We start from the raw sequence: 14,749 nt of genomic DNA, 5'->3' as shown, positions 1-14,749 counted from the left end.
AGTTCGAGAAGCACAGAGTAAAATATGCTTTGAGATGAGGTTGAGGTCAATGGATCAACGAAAGTGGGCATCTAAGGTTTTTAGGTACCTATACTTGAAAAGCGTGGACACGCAGTGGTTAAGGAAAACTAAAAGGCTAACGATGAAATACGGAAAGAACAGTGGAGAATCCAAAACAGCCAAGGTAACGAAAAAAGAGGCAAAGCAGATTGAAACAAATAAATGGAGGGAAAAAATGGAAGCTAAAACGTCGTTAGAGATGTACAGGGCTGAGAAAATGAACATCAGAAAGGAAAATTTCTACGATAATTCCCAGGGCAGTGCTTTGCTTTTTGAGGCTAGAGCAGGTTGCCTGCGAACTAAGAGCTTTGTGGGGAAGTATTCACAAAATGATGGGGTATACGTAGTCTGCGGAAAAGAAACAGAAACTATGCGGCGCATAGTGTTAGAACGTGAGGGTATCCATCCAAATCTACATGAGGGAAATATTCGGCTTCCAGAAGCCCTAGGATTTAAGGGTATCACAGAGGAAGCTAACTTCAAGGCTGTCGAGGCGACGAAAAAAAGGTTAGAATGCAGGTGGACGAAAAGCAGAGAGGGGAATATTGCCTAGGACAGTTACCACCTGTAATAGAAAACAAAAGTATTTTGTGCCTGCCCTAAGCAGCGCCAGTATTAAACCAAGAGTATAAAACATAGGTATATTAGTCCTTTTTGGTAAGATGACATGTCATCACCCCACTACAAAGAGGGAACCATAGTAATCAAAAATTAAAAAAAGAGCAGTGGGGTATTGCGCAGCGCGTTATAAGCAAATATCCATGCTGCTTTGGTGCATTATTACAGCGAAGCTTCATATGTCTAATCCCCCAGGTTCTCGCGGTGATGTGGACTCTTTACTCGCCATGGCCCTTCAACCCCTCCTCACCACCACCGACTCCTCTTTCAGAAGTTTTATACCCCTCGCCACCACCGATGCCTCTTTCACAAGCTGCATAACCGGCTGATAACGGCGCTAGCGCTTTCATCAGCAGTTGCTCTTTTAACTCCCTATTAGACAGACGCGTGTCGTTCGCTCGGAGAAAGAAGAGTGGGAATCGAAGGAGTGTCGGCGCGCACAGAAGCGCGAATTGGCGCGAGAACAGAGAAAAGCCGCTGCCACAGAACGTGCAGCCGCCACCGTTGCCGCTTCAAGTTCCACCTCGTCGAGTAGCTGCGAATCCCTCCCGGAAGCAAATCAACTTGCCCGTTTTGAACATTGACGTGAGCCAATAACAATAATAAATTCAGTATAGAAAAACTCCACCATAAAACCCACCATAGCTAAAGCTTTTTTGTGTGTGCTTTTTTCTTGAATGTCTCCTGAAGCAACGTTTCGGCCGGTATTCCCGTACAGCTTGAAGGGCTCCCGGAGTGACGTTTTGGCTGACGTCTTTCACGTTGAAGCATGCGATCATCGCCGGTTGCTCCTGCATGCGTGCATATGGGAGGGGGGGGGGGGGGGGGGTGCCCGCCAAGGCAGGCTTCGGGCTCACACTGTTGACATACCATTCGAGCTTGGGGGGGTTCAACGTGGACGTCTTACGGCCCGACGCGACCTGACTGCTGTCTTCCGCGGTCGATCGGTTGGGTTGGTGTGTTACACAGACAGTAAGATGCCCATGACACAGGAGGGAAACGGACAGCCCCATGTTTGTCCGCTATAGATAAAACTCCAGTCCCTCCCAGTTTATTCAGATAATTAGCTGAGAAGTGCGCTCAATCGCGAGTTACAAAACAGCGTCTTTTGTTTCGCGCTCTTCATGCACTACGCCCAGCTTCGCTGGGCATCCCTTTTCACAGAGGGGAAGGGCACTGAATTTTTTCCCGTGGTTGTGGCAACCAAGCCATCCCCGTGTTTTAGGGGCAAAGCCCCTTAGGGACCCGGGCTGTCGGCGTCTCCTGTCGTCGTCGTTGTATCTAGTCTTATGTAGTCGTGGTACTAAAATACCGGGGCACTCGTTTTCCAACGTCTCGCGCAAGATCACTTCGTGCTTCAAAGACACGAGACTTATACAGCAAAGCTGTAAATCTCTACCCCCCCTCCCCCCAAGAAAAACGGTTTCATCTCCGTGGGCAAGAACGCGAAGGCGCCAAGAAATACACTTATACACTGCATGCTTCGCTCCTCCCCAGGTTTCACGTTAGTGGTGATGGCCGGAGATTTTTTTCTTTTCTTTTTTTAATCGATGGTGGCCTCCTCCGCTGTTTTTCCTGCACGTCATTTGCCAGCTACTGCGCTGATTTTCGATGAGAACCGAGCGCAACGAAACGGCGACCGGATGGCAAGGTGTACGGATATCTCGGCGAACACGATGAGGTTCCGGAAGTCTGTCCGCCGGTGCCAGCCTCGAAGTACGTAGGCGACGTGTTCTCATGACCCCTTCCGACCTGCCGCGGTAGCTCAAGGCGCCGTGCTGCTGAGCACGACGACTTGGGCTCCGATTCCAGGATGCGGCGGCTTTTTTTCTGCCGGAGGCGCAAAATAAAGGCGTCCTAGTGTGCAAGACTTCCGAGCACGGTAGAGGACCACACACGGAATTAACTAGTTCCGCCACGGTATATTCTGCTACGGCATATTTCCCACTACGGCATATTCCACAACCCAGGTGTGGTCTCAACGCGCAAGTAGCAAATTTTAAATTCTCGTTTCTGCACCAACTAAACTGAATTTGCCAGAATTTTTGACTTAGTTGTGTTTGCTTGTGAAGGTAGATTTTTTTTTATGGCACGCTCTGATGTTTCCATTTTCACAGGACTATAGTATACATATGATATATTTTTCATTCTTGGTATTCAAATTATTCACATAATAGTTTCATGCAATGCTTCTGTGATATGGCTGGTTTACAACAACATACCTCACCCCAATTTTGTTAATCAGACAGTTTTAAACATTACGGCCGAATAACTGCGAATGGGAGGCGGACGAGGGCAACGACTCCGGCTATCATCCAATAACGGCTATCGGTCATTATTTTTCTCTCCAAAATTATGCGCTGCAGTTAAACTTACGCGCTTGGACATCTGCTCTCACGTAACGGTTAGTCATTTTTCAGTGCCTCTGAAAAGAATGAATGAAACAACCGGAGAGAGAGAGAGAGAGAGAGAGAGAGAGAGAGAGAGAGAGAGAGAGAGAGAGAGAGAGAGAGAGAGAGAGAGAGAGAGAGAGAGAGAGAGGGGGGGGGAGAGGGAGAGGGAGAGAGGGTGAGGGAGAGAGAGGGAGGGAGGGGGGGGGGGGCTTTTTGGAAGCAAGGGGGGCTCAAGGCCTTTAGGGGATGCGAGTTAAAAGACGAGATAAACTGGAGTGGGCTCTTGAATTGAGAGGGTCGGTTTGGTAGAGTACTCCAAAGGCATACCGAAGTATTGGGTTTTTTTGTTATTTTGAATTTATTTTTTTCCATTCGTCATTTGCTCCGCGTCATTTATTTTCCTGGGAACCCCCCTCCAACCCTGCTCCGACAAAACCCCGCTTACCTCACTGGCCTCACCTGACCCCTTCACCCATGACATGCATACACGTGGAGCGACTGCGCGAGGGTAAGCGAACTAGGTCGAAATGGGACTAAGGTGCCCGAAGGCTCCGCACAGGTCTCGTCCAACATAACGAAATGGGATAGCAGCGCAGAAATGAGGGACGTACACGCTATTCGTGATCCGCCGCCTTCACCCAGTATGTCGACTGGGGACTACACAAGAAAAACGGCGTTATTCGAGTCGTGCGAGGCAAAGTGACACTTACCGTTGGCGACCTGATCTGGCTGAGTGGTTGGCTGCGGCTGACGCAGGTTGGCCATTGTTACGATCGGTGGCCGGTGGAACCCGGGGCTTTCGTCAGATTTCTTTCCAGGATCAATGGTATCGGACAGGGTTCGGGCTCCCGCACACCGGCTGCCTTCTCTTATCTTGCCGGAAACACAACCTCATCGCTGAAAAGAAGAAAAAAAAAAAACAAGTTAACGCATCTTTCGATCGGGTTCCTAAGATCAAAGAACGTGACGAGAAGACGAGCGCGTATTCTCCCTTGCGGCGGACAGGAATGATCGTCTACCCGCTATTTGTTAGGAACGTGTAATTCTAATCGTCTTCTCGAACGCCACTGTCCCTTAGGGGAGCGGGATCGCGTTTCCAGTCCTGGTTCTCCTCCGCGGGATTATTCGCCCCCGGGCGTTTTTTTCGTGTGCAAGCGTTAGTGACCCGTCTGTGAAATAGGCATGACCATGTGTTTAAGCCTCCCGTATTTCCCAGCCTATAGCTCGCTCGCGCAAAGATTGATTCGCAGGACAGGAAAGGGACGACGCGTGTGGGCGACTAGGAAAGCGATGCACACACTAGTGCAGCCAGTGTTACGTAATATGCACTGACCCTGCCATGCCGAGCGTTCACTCAGCGTAGCCAGAGTAGACTAAAATAATAGCCCCACTGTCTTTCAAGAGGAATAAAATCTTGTTCACCTCATCATTACGCTCGGGCGGGTCATCCTCCGATTATTAGGAGAAGGTCAGGATGGTGATGACGATGCGTTGATGCGAACGCACGTGCGACATATGATTGACCGGGGCGAGGCATGCACGTCATTCTACGATAAAAAGTGGGAAAAGCCGCAGCAGTAAGCACTCATTATCGTGCGCAGAACTCCAGCGTTTCCCAGTGGCAGTTATGTCCAACTATAGACAGCGACCACGACGCCTGTGGCTAAAGCGTTGTGCTGCTGACGTGGGTTCTATTCCCGGCCACAGCGGCCGCTTCTCTGATGGAGGCGAAAAGCGAAAACGCCCGCGTGTTCGAGATTTCGGCGCACGTTAAAGATTCCCAAGTCGTCAAAATTAATCAGGAGACCTCTACTACGGCGCGCCTCATCGCCTGCGTTACGTCGGCGCGTTAAACCCTACAGTCAGATGAAAGCCTGGGGTTAAGCCCTCTTCTCGCACGAAGTGTTTTATGAGCACTAGGTATTCAAAGTCTCTGAATCACTTTTATTTCAGGGAACTATGTTTGTGTTTGACAAGAAATATTGTCGCGTTGTAATTTGGCGTTTGCAGGAACCGCTGTGAATCGCTACTGCATTCCAGTAGCTGCTTAACGATCACCCCCCCCCCCCTCCGCCCCCCTCCCCCCCCCCCCCCCCCCCCGGTGTAGAGTCGGTGTAGAGTCGCCGGTGTAGAGTCGCCGGTGTAGAGTCGGTGTAGAGTCGGCGCGTTAAACACCACAATCAATCAGAACCATGACGCCCGTGCACATTTGAAAATGGCGTCTAATTCAGCCAATGAAACTGCGGGAAAGAGGTCTTCCCGCAACGTTTTGAAACAGTTTCGCTGTATACCTTCGCGGACTATTTACCCTGCTGAGAACAAGCGACTGACGTCTTGCTATGGGTATACTGGCCAGGATGCAAACGGAAAATGCAAACACCGTTCGCGATGACAAATGCGAACTGAACTGCTACGCACGTTATACCACGCAGGCGTTGTAATTTTTCACACAGGAATACGCAGCCGTCGCTCGAGTGGAGGTCCGCGGAAACTCGTCCACCAAACGTGTGCTAACGCTTGTAAAGAGATCACTACGAATGGCCGTATTTTTGAACGAGTAGTAGTAATTTCGAGAATGCTTACACTAACACGAAGATCGGTACGAGATTGTTTTATTCACTGCTCAAAGTGCTTCAGTTGGTACGACGGGAAACGCGTTAATGTGATAACGCGGTGAAATAATAAGTTTCGCAGCATTGACACACTGAAGTTTGAATGACAAGAAGATAGCGGCAACAAGACCGATAATGCACGCAAAAGAGTTTATCAGGTGTAAGAGCGTAGCGAATCAATATCGTGTACTGTCGAGGGCTTCCCCTCGATTTCGCGAATAAACTCTGCGGTGTCAGCACGCAGCGTCACGAACACGAATAAGATGAAAATGTTTCACCCACCAGTCGCCTCGTTGTCGTTTCAAAATGTTTCTCGCTCCCTTTAGTGATGGTTTCCGAACTGTTGACAACACTTACGGTGCTCATACAAATAAAATGAAAATTCTGCATTTTTGCGACTCCTTGTTCTTGGGCGATTCGAAATAAACTTTATCTCATATGTTACTTCACGTAATCAACAGAATAGGTTAAACGATGTTACATCTTGAAAGACAGTCGCTTTTCATGCCAGTAACGTCGTAATAATTTTACGCTTCATCAAGGTGCTAACAAAATTTTTTTAATTTGAAGTCACACGAAGAACGAGTGGCGAAATGGCAAAAAAAAAAACAATTTAAAACGACTGCAGCATTTAACGCCGCACAAGCCTTGAGACCGCATACAAAGCAAGAAAAAATTGGTCGCATGGTCGTAATACATGTCGCCCTCTTTTCTTTTGGTAGCATAGTAAAAATGAGTCTCGCGCGGTGAGTGCTTTTTCTGGGTTCCGTTATACAGTTTCTTTCATTGCAAACAACCTTTCTAGCGCACACATGGAATTGCTCACTTAAATCCGGCAGCTTTTATTTTTAAGCAGCTGGCTAGAACTACACGAGTCATAGCAATAATTGTAACAAAAAATTTACATGAACAGCTAAGCACTCGTCAAGTCTAGGATTTATCTGCAGGTACGAATGTCCAAACCCGCTCGACTTGAGCTCGGACAATGGATCATTTAACCAGGAATTTCCCCGAGTTACCAAGTCGGGACATACGAGTTTATCTGTACGAAAGCTATAGGCGATTGACTGGACGTGCGACACACGACTGGGTTGCCGCCTTGTTAATGCTTCGATCCTCGTCCTAGGTTAGACTGCTATCATAAGCCCAGATTATACCCGGCGTACTTCCCGAGCGTTGAATTCCGTTACACCACGAATGCACACCACCGCATTATCGTCTGCCAGCGGCTGTCTTTAGACGGGGAGGAAGTTCCAAATCGCTTTGACAGTCAATCGTTTCGGTAGACATTAAACATCGGAAGCAGTCTAACTGGATCCGAAGCCCTTCAGTGTCACCGAGCTGAGCTCAACTTCGACAGGTATACAGTCACAGATCGGGTTGACCAAGAGATCCAAAGTCATGGCGCACCTCGTAGCTCGTACGGCTGCTGCTCGCGGAGAACCCGGGAACAGTGAAGATGCGGCTGCGCAGGAGCGAAGACAGGGAAACCCATCGCAAGGGGTCCCCAGCCGGCGCGCGCGAGAGCCCGACGGGGGGAGTGCGGCACGCGCATGCGCCCACGACACGCCGCGCCTGCCGCCCGCCGGCCGAACAATGCTGAATCTGAGCGACACGCCGAGACAAAAAGCAATGACATACCCGCGGCTCTGCATGCGTCCTTTCCGCTTGCGCTGCGATAACCGTCTAGGTGGCCGTACCGTCGATCGGCGCCCGCCGAAAGCCCCCCCGCCACTACCGGCGCTACGCCGCGAGACCCGCTGGACCCACCGTTGCACGACCGCGGTTTTACCTGCCGTCAGAAAGCACGTGAAATTCCCTGCAGCCTGGCGAGATAAGATAGCGTGTTTTTGGCGTCTCTCGCGTAACCGCCCCGATAAAGCGTGCTCCGATGTTGTCAACGGGCGGCAGCGATCTTCGCCTTTGTTTCGAGCTGCCTCTCTCTCTCTGGCAGCTTTCTTGAAACTTCTGCGACGAGAGAGAGAGAGAGAGAGAGAGAGAGAGAGAGAGAGAGAGAGAGAGAGAGAGAGAGAGAGAGAGAGAGAGAGAGAGCAGTAGCTACGTTCCCAAGCGTCAAGTTCCTGTCAAGGTTCAAACGTGGCAAGTGAAGTGGGAAATTCCGCTTTTTAAGATATATTTACGCCCCTAAAATTTCGGGCCACGCTGGTTTGGGTTCTACGAATATTAAAATACCACCGAACAAAGATGATAACAATATCAGCTTGGGGGTGTCCGAGATGTACTACGTACCAAAATGCGACGGCCTCGGCCCAAAAAAGCATGTTGCGACCCCGACGGAATTCCTGGGTACAGCTTTGCGCAATGACGATGGAATGTTTGAAGTACACAATGCCAACAGCTGCACGTGCCCGGCACAATGCGCAGGTGGAATGAAGCCTGTCGACTGCATATGTGTGTACAGCAAGCACTCTTCTTCATCTGCGCACAGCACACCTGTCTTAACAGGCTTTCTTTAATCGCATCGTTGGATCAAGAGTGCGCCAGACACCGTACTTCTCACTGTGCTACCCTTAAAAAGTACACCCTGTAGCGTAGGCGTGCACATGTTTACAAAACATGTCCGGGACGAGAAATACAGGGAAGCCACCGCAAGCACTCTGGTAACCTACAGTTGCTACTTTCCGTATTACTCGTGTCACCCCGCCCCTCAAAATGTCTCGCCTATGCAGTTGACGTGGCGTTTCATGTTTAGCTCGTACGCCCTTTCGGATAGTCCCAATTATTCTTGTTCACTGTAGTCAGAACACCCGTCTTTGTAGGGGACGTGCGATTCCTGTTTGAAATTTCGAATACAAAGCGAATAGTTCTCCTTACTCGATTCGTATCCGATGCAGAAGTCATATTCGATTCGATATGTTCGAAATTCGGTTTCGGCAGAATATCGGGAATATTACAAATATTTGGGATTGCATGGACCGCGTATACAGACACTATATGTAGCCTCAAAACTAAGCTTCCAAAAAGGGACCGATTCCGCATCTACGAACTGGCTATTTTGTGCAGTCACTAAGACTTACTGTGCCTTATCTACAAAACAAATATAAAAATCTAAACAATAATTTCAATACCTATACGACAAGAGAAATTTGGGTATAAATACTTCCTAGTACATTTATTTATTTATTTATTTATTTATTTATTTATTTATTTATTTATTTATTTATTTAATAATGAACGTGGAACAGTACGCGTTCTGTTCTTTTTTTTCTGTTCGCATTTTTTTAAAGCTGTAATTCGTTCAGCTCGATTTAGAGTTAAAGAAAATATTTCGTATCGGATTCAACGTTCCAAGCCTCTTTCTTTTCTCGAATATCTCTATACGATTTGATTGTAATGTTTCAGTATTCGAACAATCCTAGTTTAATGCGAATAATTTTTTATTTATTGATTTTGAAACGCGAGGTTCCACTGCGCTACATCGTAATTGTTAGCTAACTGCCAACAATATCTTCGTTAAGGTTTTGTGTTTGTTCTCTTTGATATCTTAGTTACCCGCTCAAACTGTGTGCATTTGGTATTCGTCTCCCATCTGCAACCCCTTCAGGGGCCTCCAGCATGGTAAACAATTTTTAAATGCGATCATTGCGATAACTGAATAAGGAGATAACTACTAGCCCCGAAGATACCAAAACACGGTCAAGGAAATGGCTCACGAAAAAAAAAAAAGAAGGCAGGTGTAATACTTACTTCAGTAGAACCTCTTGTAACGCTCGTAAAATGAAGGGCTCAGGAATTGCAGAAGCCAAAGGAAATACAGCGTGGACATCATCACCAACATGATCCACTTAAGAGTGTGAAATAGGTCCATCCTGCAAGCAAGCAAAAAAAAAAATATTTTTCTCCCCATCGCATCTGTGGACACGGTACCGAACGTTTAAAGCTGTACATTCTTTTTTCTTTGAGTAAAACATTCACACTCAGTGCTTACCTTTTTTCATCAAGCTCCCTTGACGTTTAATCACAGAGGCCGGTTAAGGTTTTAGAGACTAGAATACTCGATGCTGCGAAATAACAAGACACTTCTGTAAAGCCCTTTTAAAGCTTCGAAGACAGTGGTATGCAACTGTCAGTTATCGGTGCCTTATCTTAACCACCTCAGTCAGCGTTTTTCACCCTGAAGGAGCTATCACCCGATATACCTAACAAGTAGCACTCAATGGTGCCTGTGTACAACGGGCTGTTTAGTATCGAGAGTTTGAGCAGTACGTGGTACATCTTATTCCTTCATCAAGGATCGACCAGTGGTCTTGGCGCTACCGAAAGTGAGCAACAAGTCCCAAGTTCATTAAAAGCAGCACGTTTACATTTTTTGAAATTATTATTGCACCCGGCTCCTCCCCTCCTTTGCTAATGTCCTAACCGATCGATAAGCGTTCAAAACGAAAGAACGTATCAGCTTTCCGCGTTAATAATTCATGCCAGCAAAATACATGTACAAACTAAGTAATTAAGCTTAATGACTGAAATAGTTTCGAAAAATGTTACGCTTTTTTCGCCTTAAAGCTGACCGAGGCTACCAAATAAACTAAGAAAAGTTGTCCATGCAAAGTTGGCGCAGGCTACGGACTTTCAGCAGCGGAAGAAAATATTTCTCGCAAAATTAAACGATGTACAGAGTGAAAACGTACACCTGCGAGTGCCTGTTGAAGCGTTGCGGAGCTTAAATAGTTCAGAGCAATTCGTTAAGAGACAGCCTAATGAAAGCCCCCCGACACGCTAGTCCGGCGCCCGCTCGTACCTTTCGTGCCCGTACGCGGGAAATGACTGCAGGGGACCGCCCGTTGGAGTCATGTACGTGCGTTGCCGGGCCGCTCCGCGAGCTCTTATAGTGGCTCGTGGGAGAAGCCCGACAACGAGCCACTCCCGATGCATCGGCGAGGCTTCCGAGCACCGGGGCTCCAATGGTTGCCGCTAAGCTGTCTTCGATCGCCTCTCGCTCGCCGTCAGCTCCCATGCCGATATCCCGGGTCACTCTCGTGCCGGCAACTGGAGCCAGGGTACAACAAAATGGAATGCCAATAAATCCGCTGAAGCTCCCTAGTGACCGCAAACTACGAAGCCATCGTTCCGGAACCCTCAAATTTCGACGCCCGTTCATTCATATGCCTTCGAAACAGATCCCTATTTATTCCGATAACACCTTGTACAAATGAAGACTAAATTACGATATGGAGTGCCCTGCAAAGACTTTTTTTTTTTTTTTTGTAAACCACCTCCTGTCTCTGAGTGGTTGATTAGTTCTCCCTCGCACTATACAAACGGCTTGACGGCCTTGTGGTTAGGCTAGCTTAGTTGGTAAACGATCGGAGGTGGTGCGGGCTTCGAACTTGGATCAGGACGAACTTTTTGTGATCTTGTAAGTTTTCGAAAAAAGTTTTGATTGATTGTAGGGTTTAACGCGCCGACGCAACGCAGGCGATGAGGCGCGCGCCGTAGCGGAGGGCTCCGGATTAATTTTGATTAGCTGGGGATCTTTAACGTGCGCCGAAATCTCGTACACACGGGCGTTTTTGCTTTTCGCCTCCATCAGAAAAGCGGCCGCCGCGGCCGGGAATCGAACCCGCGACCTCGTGCTCAGCCGCACAATGCCTTAGCCACTGAGCCACGGCGGCGGGTCTTCTGTTATTTGGCATTGCTACTCACGATTTAGAATGGCAACAGAATCATTCCCCCTTTTCGCCAGCCAGGAATGGAAAGGGAATAAGCGACGAGTTTTGCTATTCAAGCTGGCTCACCCCAAAGCGGCTGTCGCGCATGACGATCGCCTATTCGGCACACGCGCACTAGCCCGCAGCAGCAAAGCGCCTCAGCTATTGGAAAGCCAGGGCTAACCGCTATCCCTTGCATGAACGCGTTGCAAGAGCAACAATAATGCGAAAATCCGGCGTCCGCGGCGCGACCGATCGATGCATGGTACCAAAAATGGCCGACGACGCAAGCAGTAAAAACACATCGAAAATGCTCGGATTAGCGTCAAAGTTCCCAGGGAGGTCCCTCTAAACAAAGTAAATGAATCGCTTTGAAAAGAAAGTTACGTACATTTCACCCGAGCCCTGGGGCTGTTTAGAGAATAAAGTTTTCTCTCTCTCTCTCTACCATTCCAAAGGAATCGAACCCAGGCCTCGGGTGGCGAGGCGAGTGCTTTGCCTATAAATAACGGCTGGTCCCGTTTCTGGCTGCCTAAAAGTATGCCTAGTGCGTGCGTCATTGGGTACGTGGTGGCGCAGCCGATGGGAATGGAGTGCACGTGACGGCATGTAAGGAGAAGAGGTGCACACCAGGTCACCGAGGAAGCTGATTAACGTGGAGCGTCGCCAGTCCGCCTGTCGAAGTGATTCACGCGGTGCCGTGATGAAAACTGCTCCTACGTCGGATCCAGTGTCTGTAGCGGCTAAGAGCGCTCAGCCACGCAGATACGCCAACAAGGCCGAAGCACTGGAGGCGAGCAATGCAGCTAGAAGAGACAAAAGACGAATATAGAGACAAACACACGATAGTAAAGAAGTCTCATTGGGTATCGCCAGGGGAAGCCACAACGCTTTCGCATTCAAAGCGCCTTATCAGACTTAAGCGGCCCCGAGCAATTTGACGCTGTGACATCAGCTTATGTGCAGCGATTTTCTACGACGTCCCTGATTATGACAGCGAAATTACATTAGTGGTCAAGCGCTTCCTCTGGGAGCTCGTGTTTGTGAAGCGTAGTATACGTATAGGTATGGATTGCGCAACGCCTAAATTTTCCTTCGTGGTTTTAGAACTAACTGTTGGTCAGGCGGCCTTTATTTTAAAATCCTTTCTCTATAACTAATCGGCTAAACGCCCATAAAATACCACAATTTTCTCGCTGAAATAAAGGTACCAAGTAAAGCCAAAATGTGGGAGCAGTCTAAATGAAAAGGATAAAAAAGCGCGTTACGGCAAGACAAAAATAGAAACATGTACGAAAAGTACTAGCGCCTTTGTCCCATCTTGCTGCTATTCTTATACTTCTAATGAAGAACCAGCCCAACAAACGACGCTACTTTTAGCCACAGATGAAACTAATAGAGCCACTGCATTCTCAAAGATTTTTGCCTAAAATGCTACTTTTAGCCGCTTCACGCATGCTGCTGGCTAGCACCGTCGACGACATGCCACACTCTTAGGCAAAAAGGACTAAAATAGGGACTAACATACAGCCGTTAGTCTTCAGGGGCAACCGTTCATCTTCAAGGGGAGTATCTGCGGCAGAGTATGTGCCGTGTGCACAAATGCGGACTAACTGTTCGTCCCTGCCGATCGCTAAGGAGTAACGGGAAGACGAAACGCATGCAGTTAATCTCTTTGCTGCGTCGTTAATCCTCTCATGGCGTCGTCGTTGCCCTTTCGGCAATGTCTGTGAACAGTTTTAGATTTCCAAAACACAGGTCATTGCAGTCAGCATGTCCTTTAGATGGTGCCACATGAGAAAATATCGATGTTAATTATAAGATCGCCTAGGGTTAATAGACCACCGGGTAATGGCAACGAGTGGCGAAGCGCGATGACCAGACGCTTCTCGGTGAGGTTATGTTGATACGCTGTGTTGCATACGATTCGTGCGCGGTAATAACGTTCAATGGAAGCTTTCAAGCGCGTTAACAGTAACACAAAAATTAATTACAATAGCAAACGTGGATTCCTAAGCGTAATGAATATGTAAATGTTTAACAGACGAGAAAAAACGTAGTAGTTGCTGATGACAACTGCAAAATAAAAATTCTCGCTACAGGTAACCGTCTCAAAGTTATCTTTTGCGCTCTGTACATAATTTCCTTGTGCACCAAAGCTATGACAATGCTGCAAATGCTGTAAAACCCGCTTGCATTTACCAGTCGCAATCGTCTAGCGACGCGAACTTAAAGAATTCAGGCTAAAGAAACACCGAATTTGGTTTCGCCGATGCAGGAAAATATGGTCTGCTTCCCTATTCTAACACTCAAACAGACGACACCTTTCACACACGTTACATAGAGCACTTAACATATGTATCGAACACTAAGAATACACATAGTTTGCGCTATTTGTGCGGAAACAAATGAGTCGTCCGACCGCCCAGCTCCTACCTCAACTAGGCGACGACGAGTTCATGGTTATTTACGAGAAAAAAACTATGGTTGTGAGGCTGTACTTACAATCAAACTGAGCAATAGTACCTAAAGTTAGCAAAGCGCTAAGCGCAAAGCACAAATCGCGGTCACGTTCGCTTGCACGGATAGAAATTCGGACTCGAGTAGATATGGGTCTGCCGCGTTATGCACAGAACGAAACGTTGTACACTTGAGTATTATCATCGCCTCCTTTAATAGTTAAAGGAGGCGATGGTATTATCTACTGCGACTTCCACCCGGCGGGGTGGTTCAGTGGTAGCGCGTCGAGTTCATGGCGTCTGTTTCCGGGCGTCGGTGGTTCGATCCCTGGTGGTGCTAACGTTTTTTCTTTTTTCTGCGACTCAGCAGTTCGTCCTTGGGGAGCATCGGAACGGACCTTCCGGGTTGGGGACTAACCATGCGTCCCCTCGCAGTTAGTCCCCAAAGGGACTAATGATTGTGGCAGAAGGCTGTTAGTCCCCCAAAGGACGAACTGTTAGTCCTTTTTGCCTAAGAGTGCAGCGTCATCGGATGTGAGAAGCTGTAGGCACACAGCCACATCCATTGAGCAGCTATCCAAACGCGCGTATGCATATCCAACAAACCAATACATGCAACAAGCCAACACAATCAAGGAGGGAAGTTAGATGTATTGGCTCGTCGGATACGTAATCCTTCCATGCGTGCGCACCACATCCCCGGGGGTCTTCTCAATCTTCTCACATCTGTTCTCGCAGCGCCTCCTCCCCTCTGTATAAAAGAAAACTAAGAATTCTTTTTTTAACGGGACAGCGTTATTAGGCTCATTTTTCGATTTCCCCGTGGCTGCTATAGCCGTCCGCTATCAGCCGTGCTCACCCAGCGTCTGCGGAAATACGTCACCGCTGCCACCAAGAAGCTACGACTGAGACAGCAAGACTGGAGTGTTCCCCTAAAT

At 48.1% G+C, this 14,749-nt stretch overlaps 1 protein-coding gene across 6 annotated transcripts in view; it reads right to left on the bottom strand.

Annotated features, from left to right (window-relative positions):
- Nucleotides 1-9,513, bottom strand: part of LOC144145926 (uncharacterized) — a 53,071-nt gene extending 43,558 nt beyond the window's left edge. The window contains exons 1-3 of one of the 6 annotated variants that reach the window (XM_077677791.1): nt 7,325-7,497; nt 7,094-7,148; nt 3,782-3,968 (exon numbers count right to left, since the gene is read on the bottom strand). In XM_077677791.1, coding sequence (XP_077533917.1) covers nt 3,782-3,836 — 55 coding nt within the window. In that variant the 5' untranslated portion in view covers nt 3,837-3,968; nt 7,094-7,148; nt 7,325-7,497. Of the gene's footprint in view, nt 1-3,781; nt 3,969-4,493; nt 4,619-7,093; nt 7,149-7,324; nt 7,500-9,391 lie in introns of those variants that run through there. The other 5 variants (XM_077677800.1, XM_077677809.1, XM_077677825.1 and 2 more) reach the window with 5 other exon arrangements.
- Nucleotides 9,514-14,749: the final 5,236 nt, after the last annotated feature.

The sequence above is a fragment of the Haemaphysalis longicornis genome, unplaced genomic scaffold, assembly GCF_048455015.1.
Source record: "Haemaphysalis longicornis isolate Haplotype H1 unplaced genomic scaffold, Haemaphysalis longicornis Haplotype H1 scaffold_1, whole genome shotgun sequence".
Classification (NCBI taxonomy): Eukaryota; Metazoa; Arthropoda; class Arachnida; order Ixodida; family Ixodidae; genus Haemaphysalis; species Haemaphysalis longicornis.
Note: the sequence above shows the minus strand (reverse complement) of the source record. Positions and strands in the feature narration are given on the sequence as shown.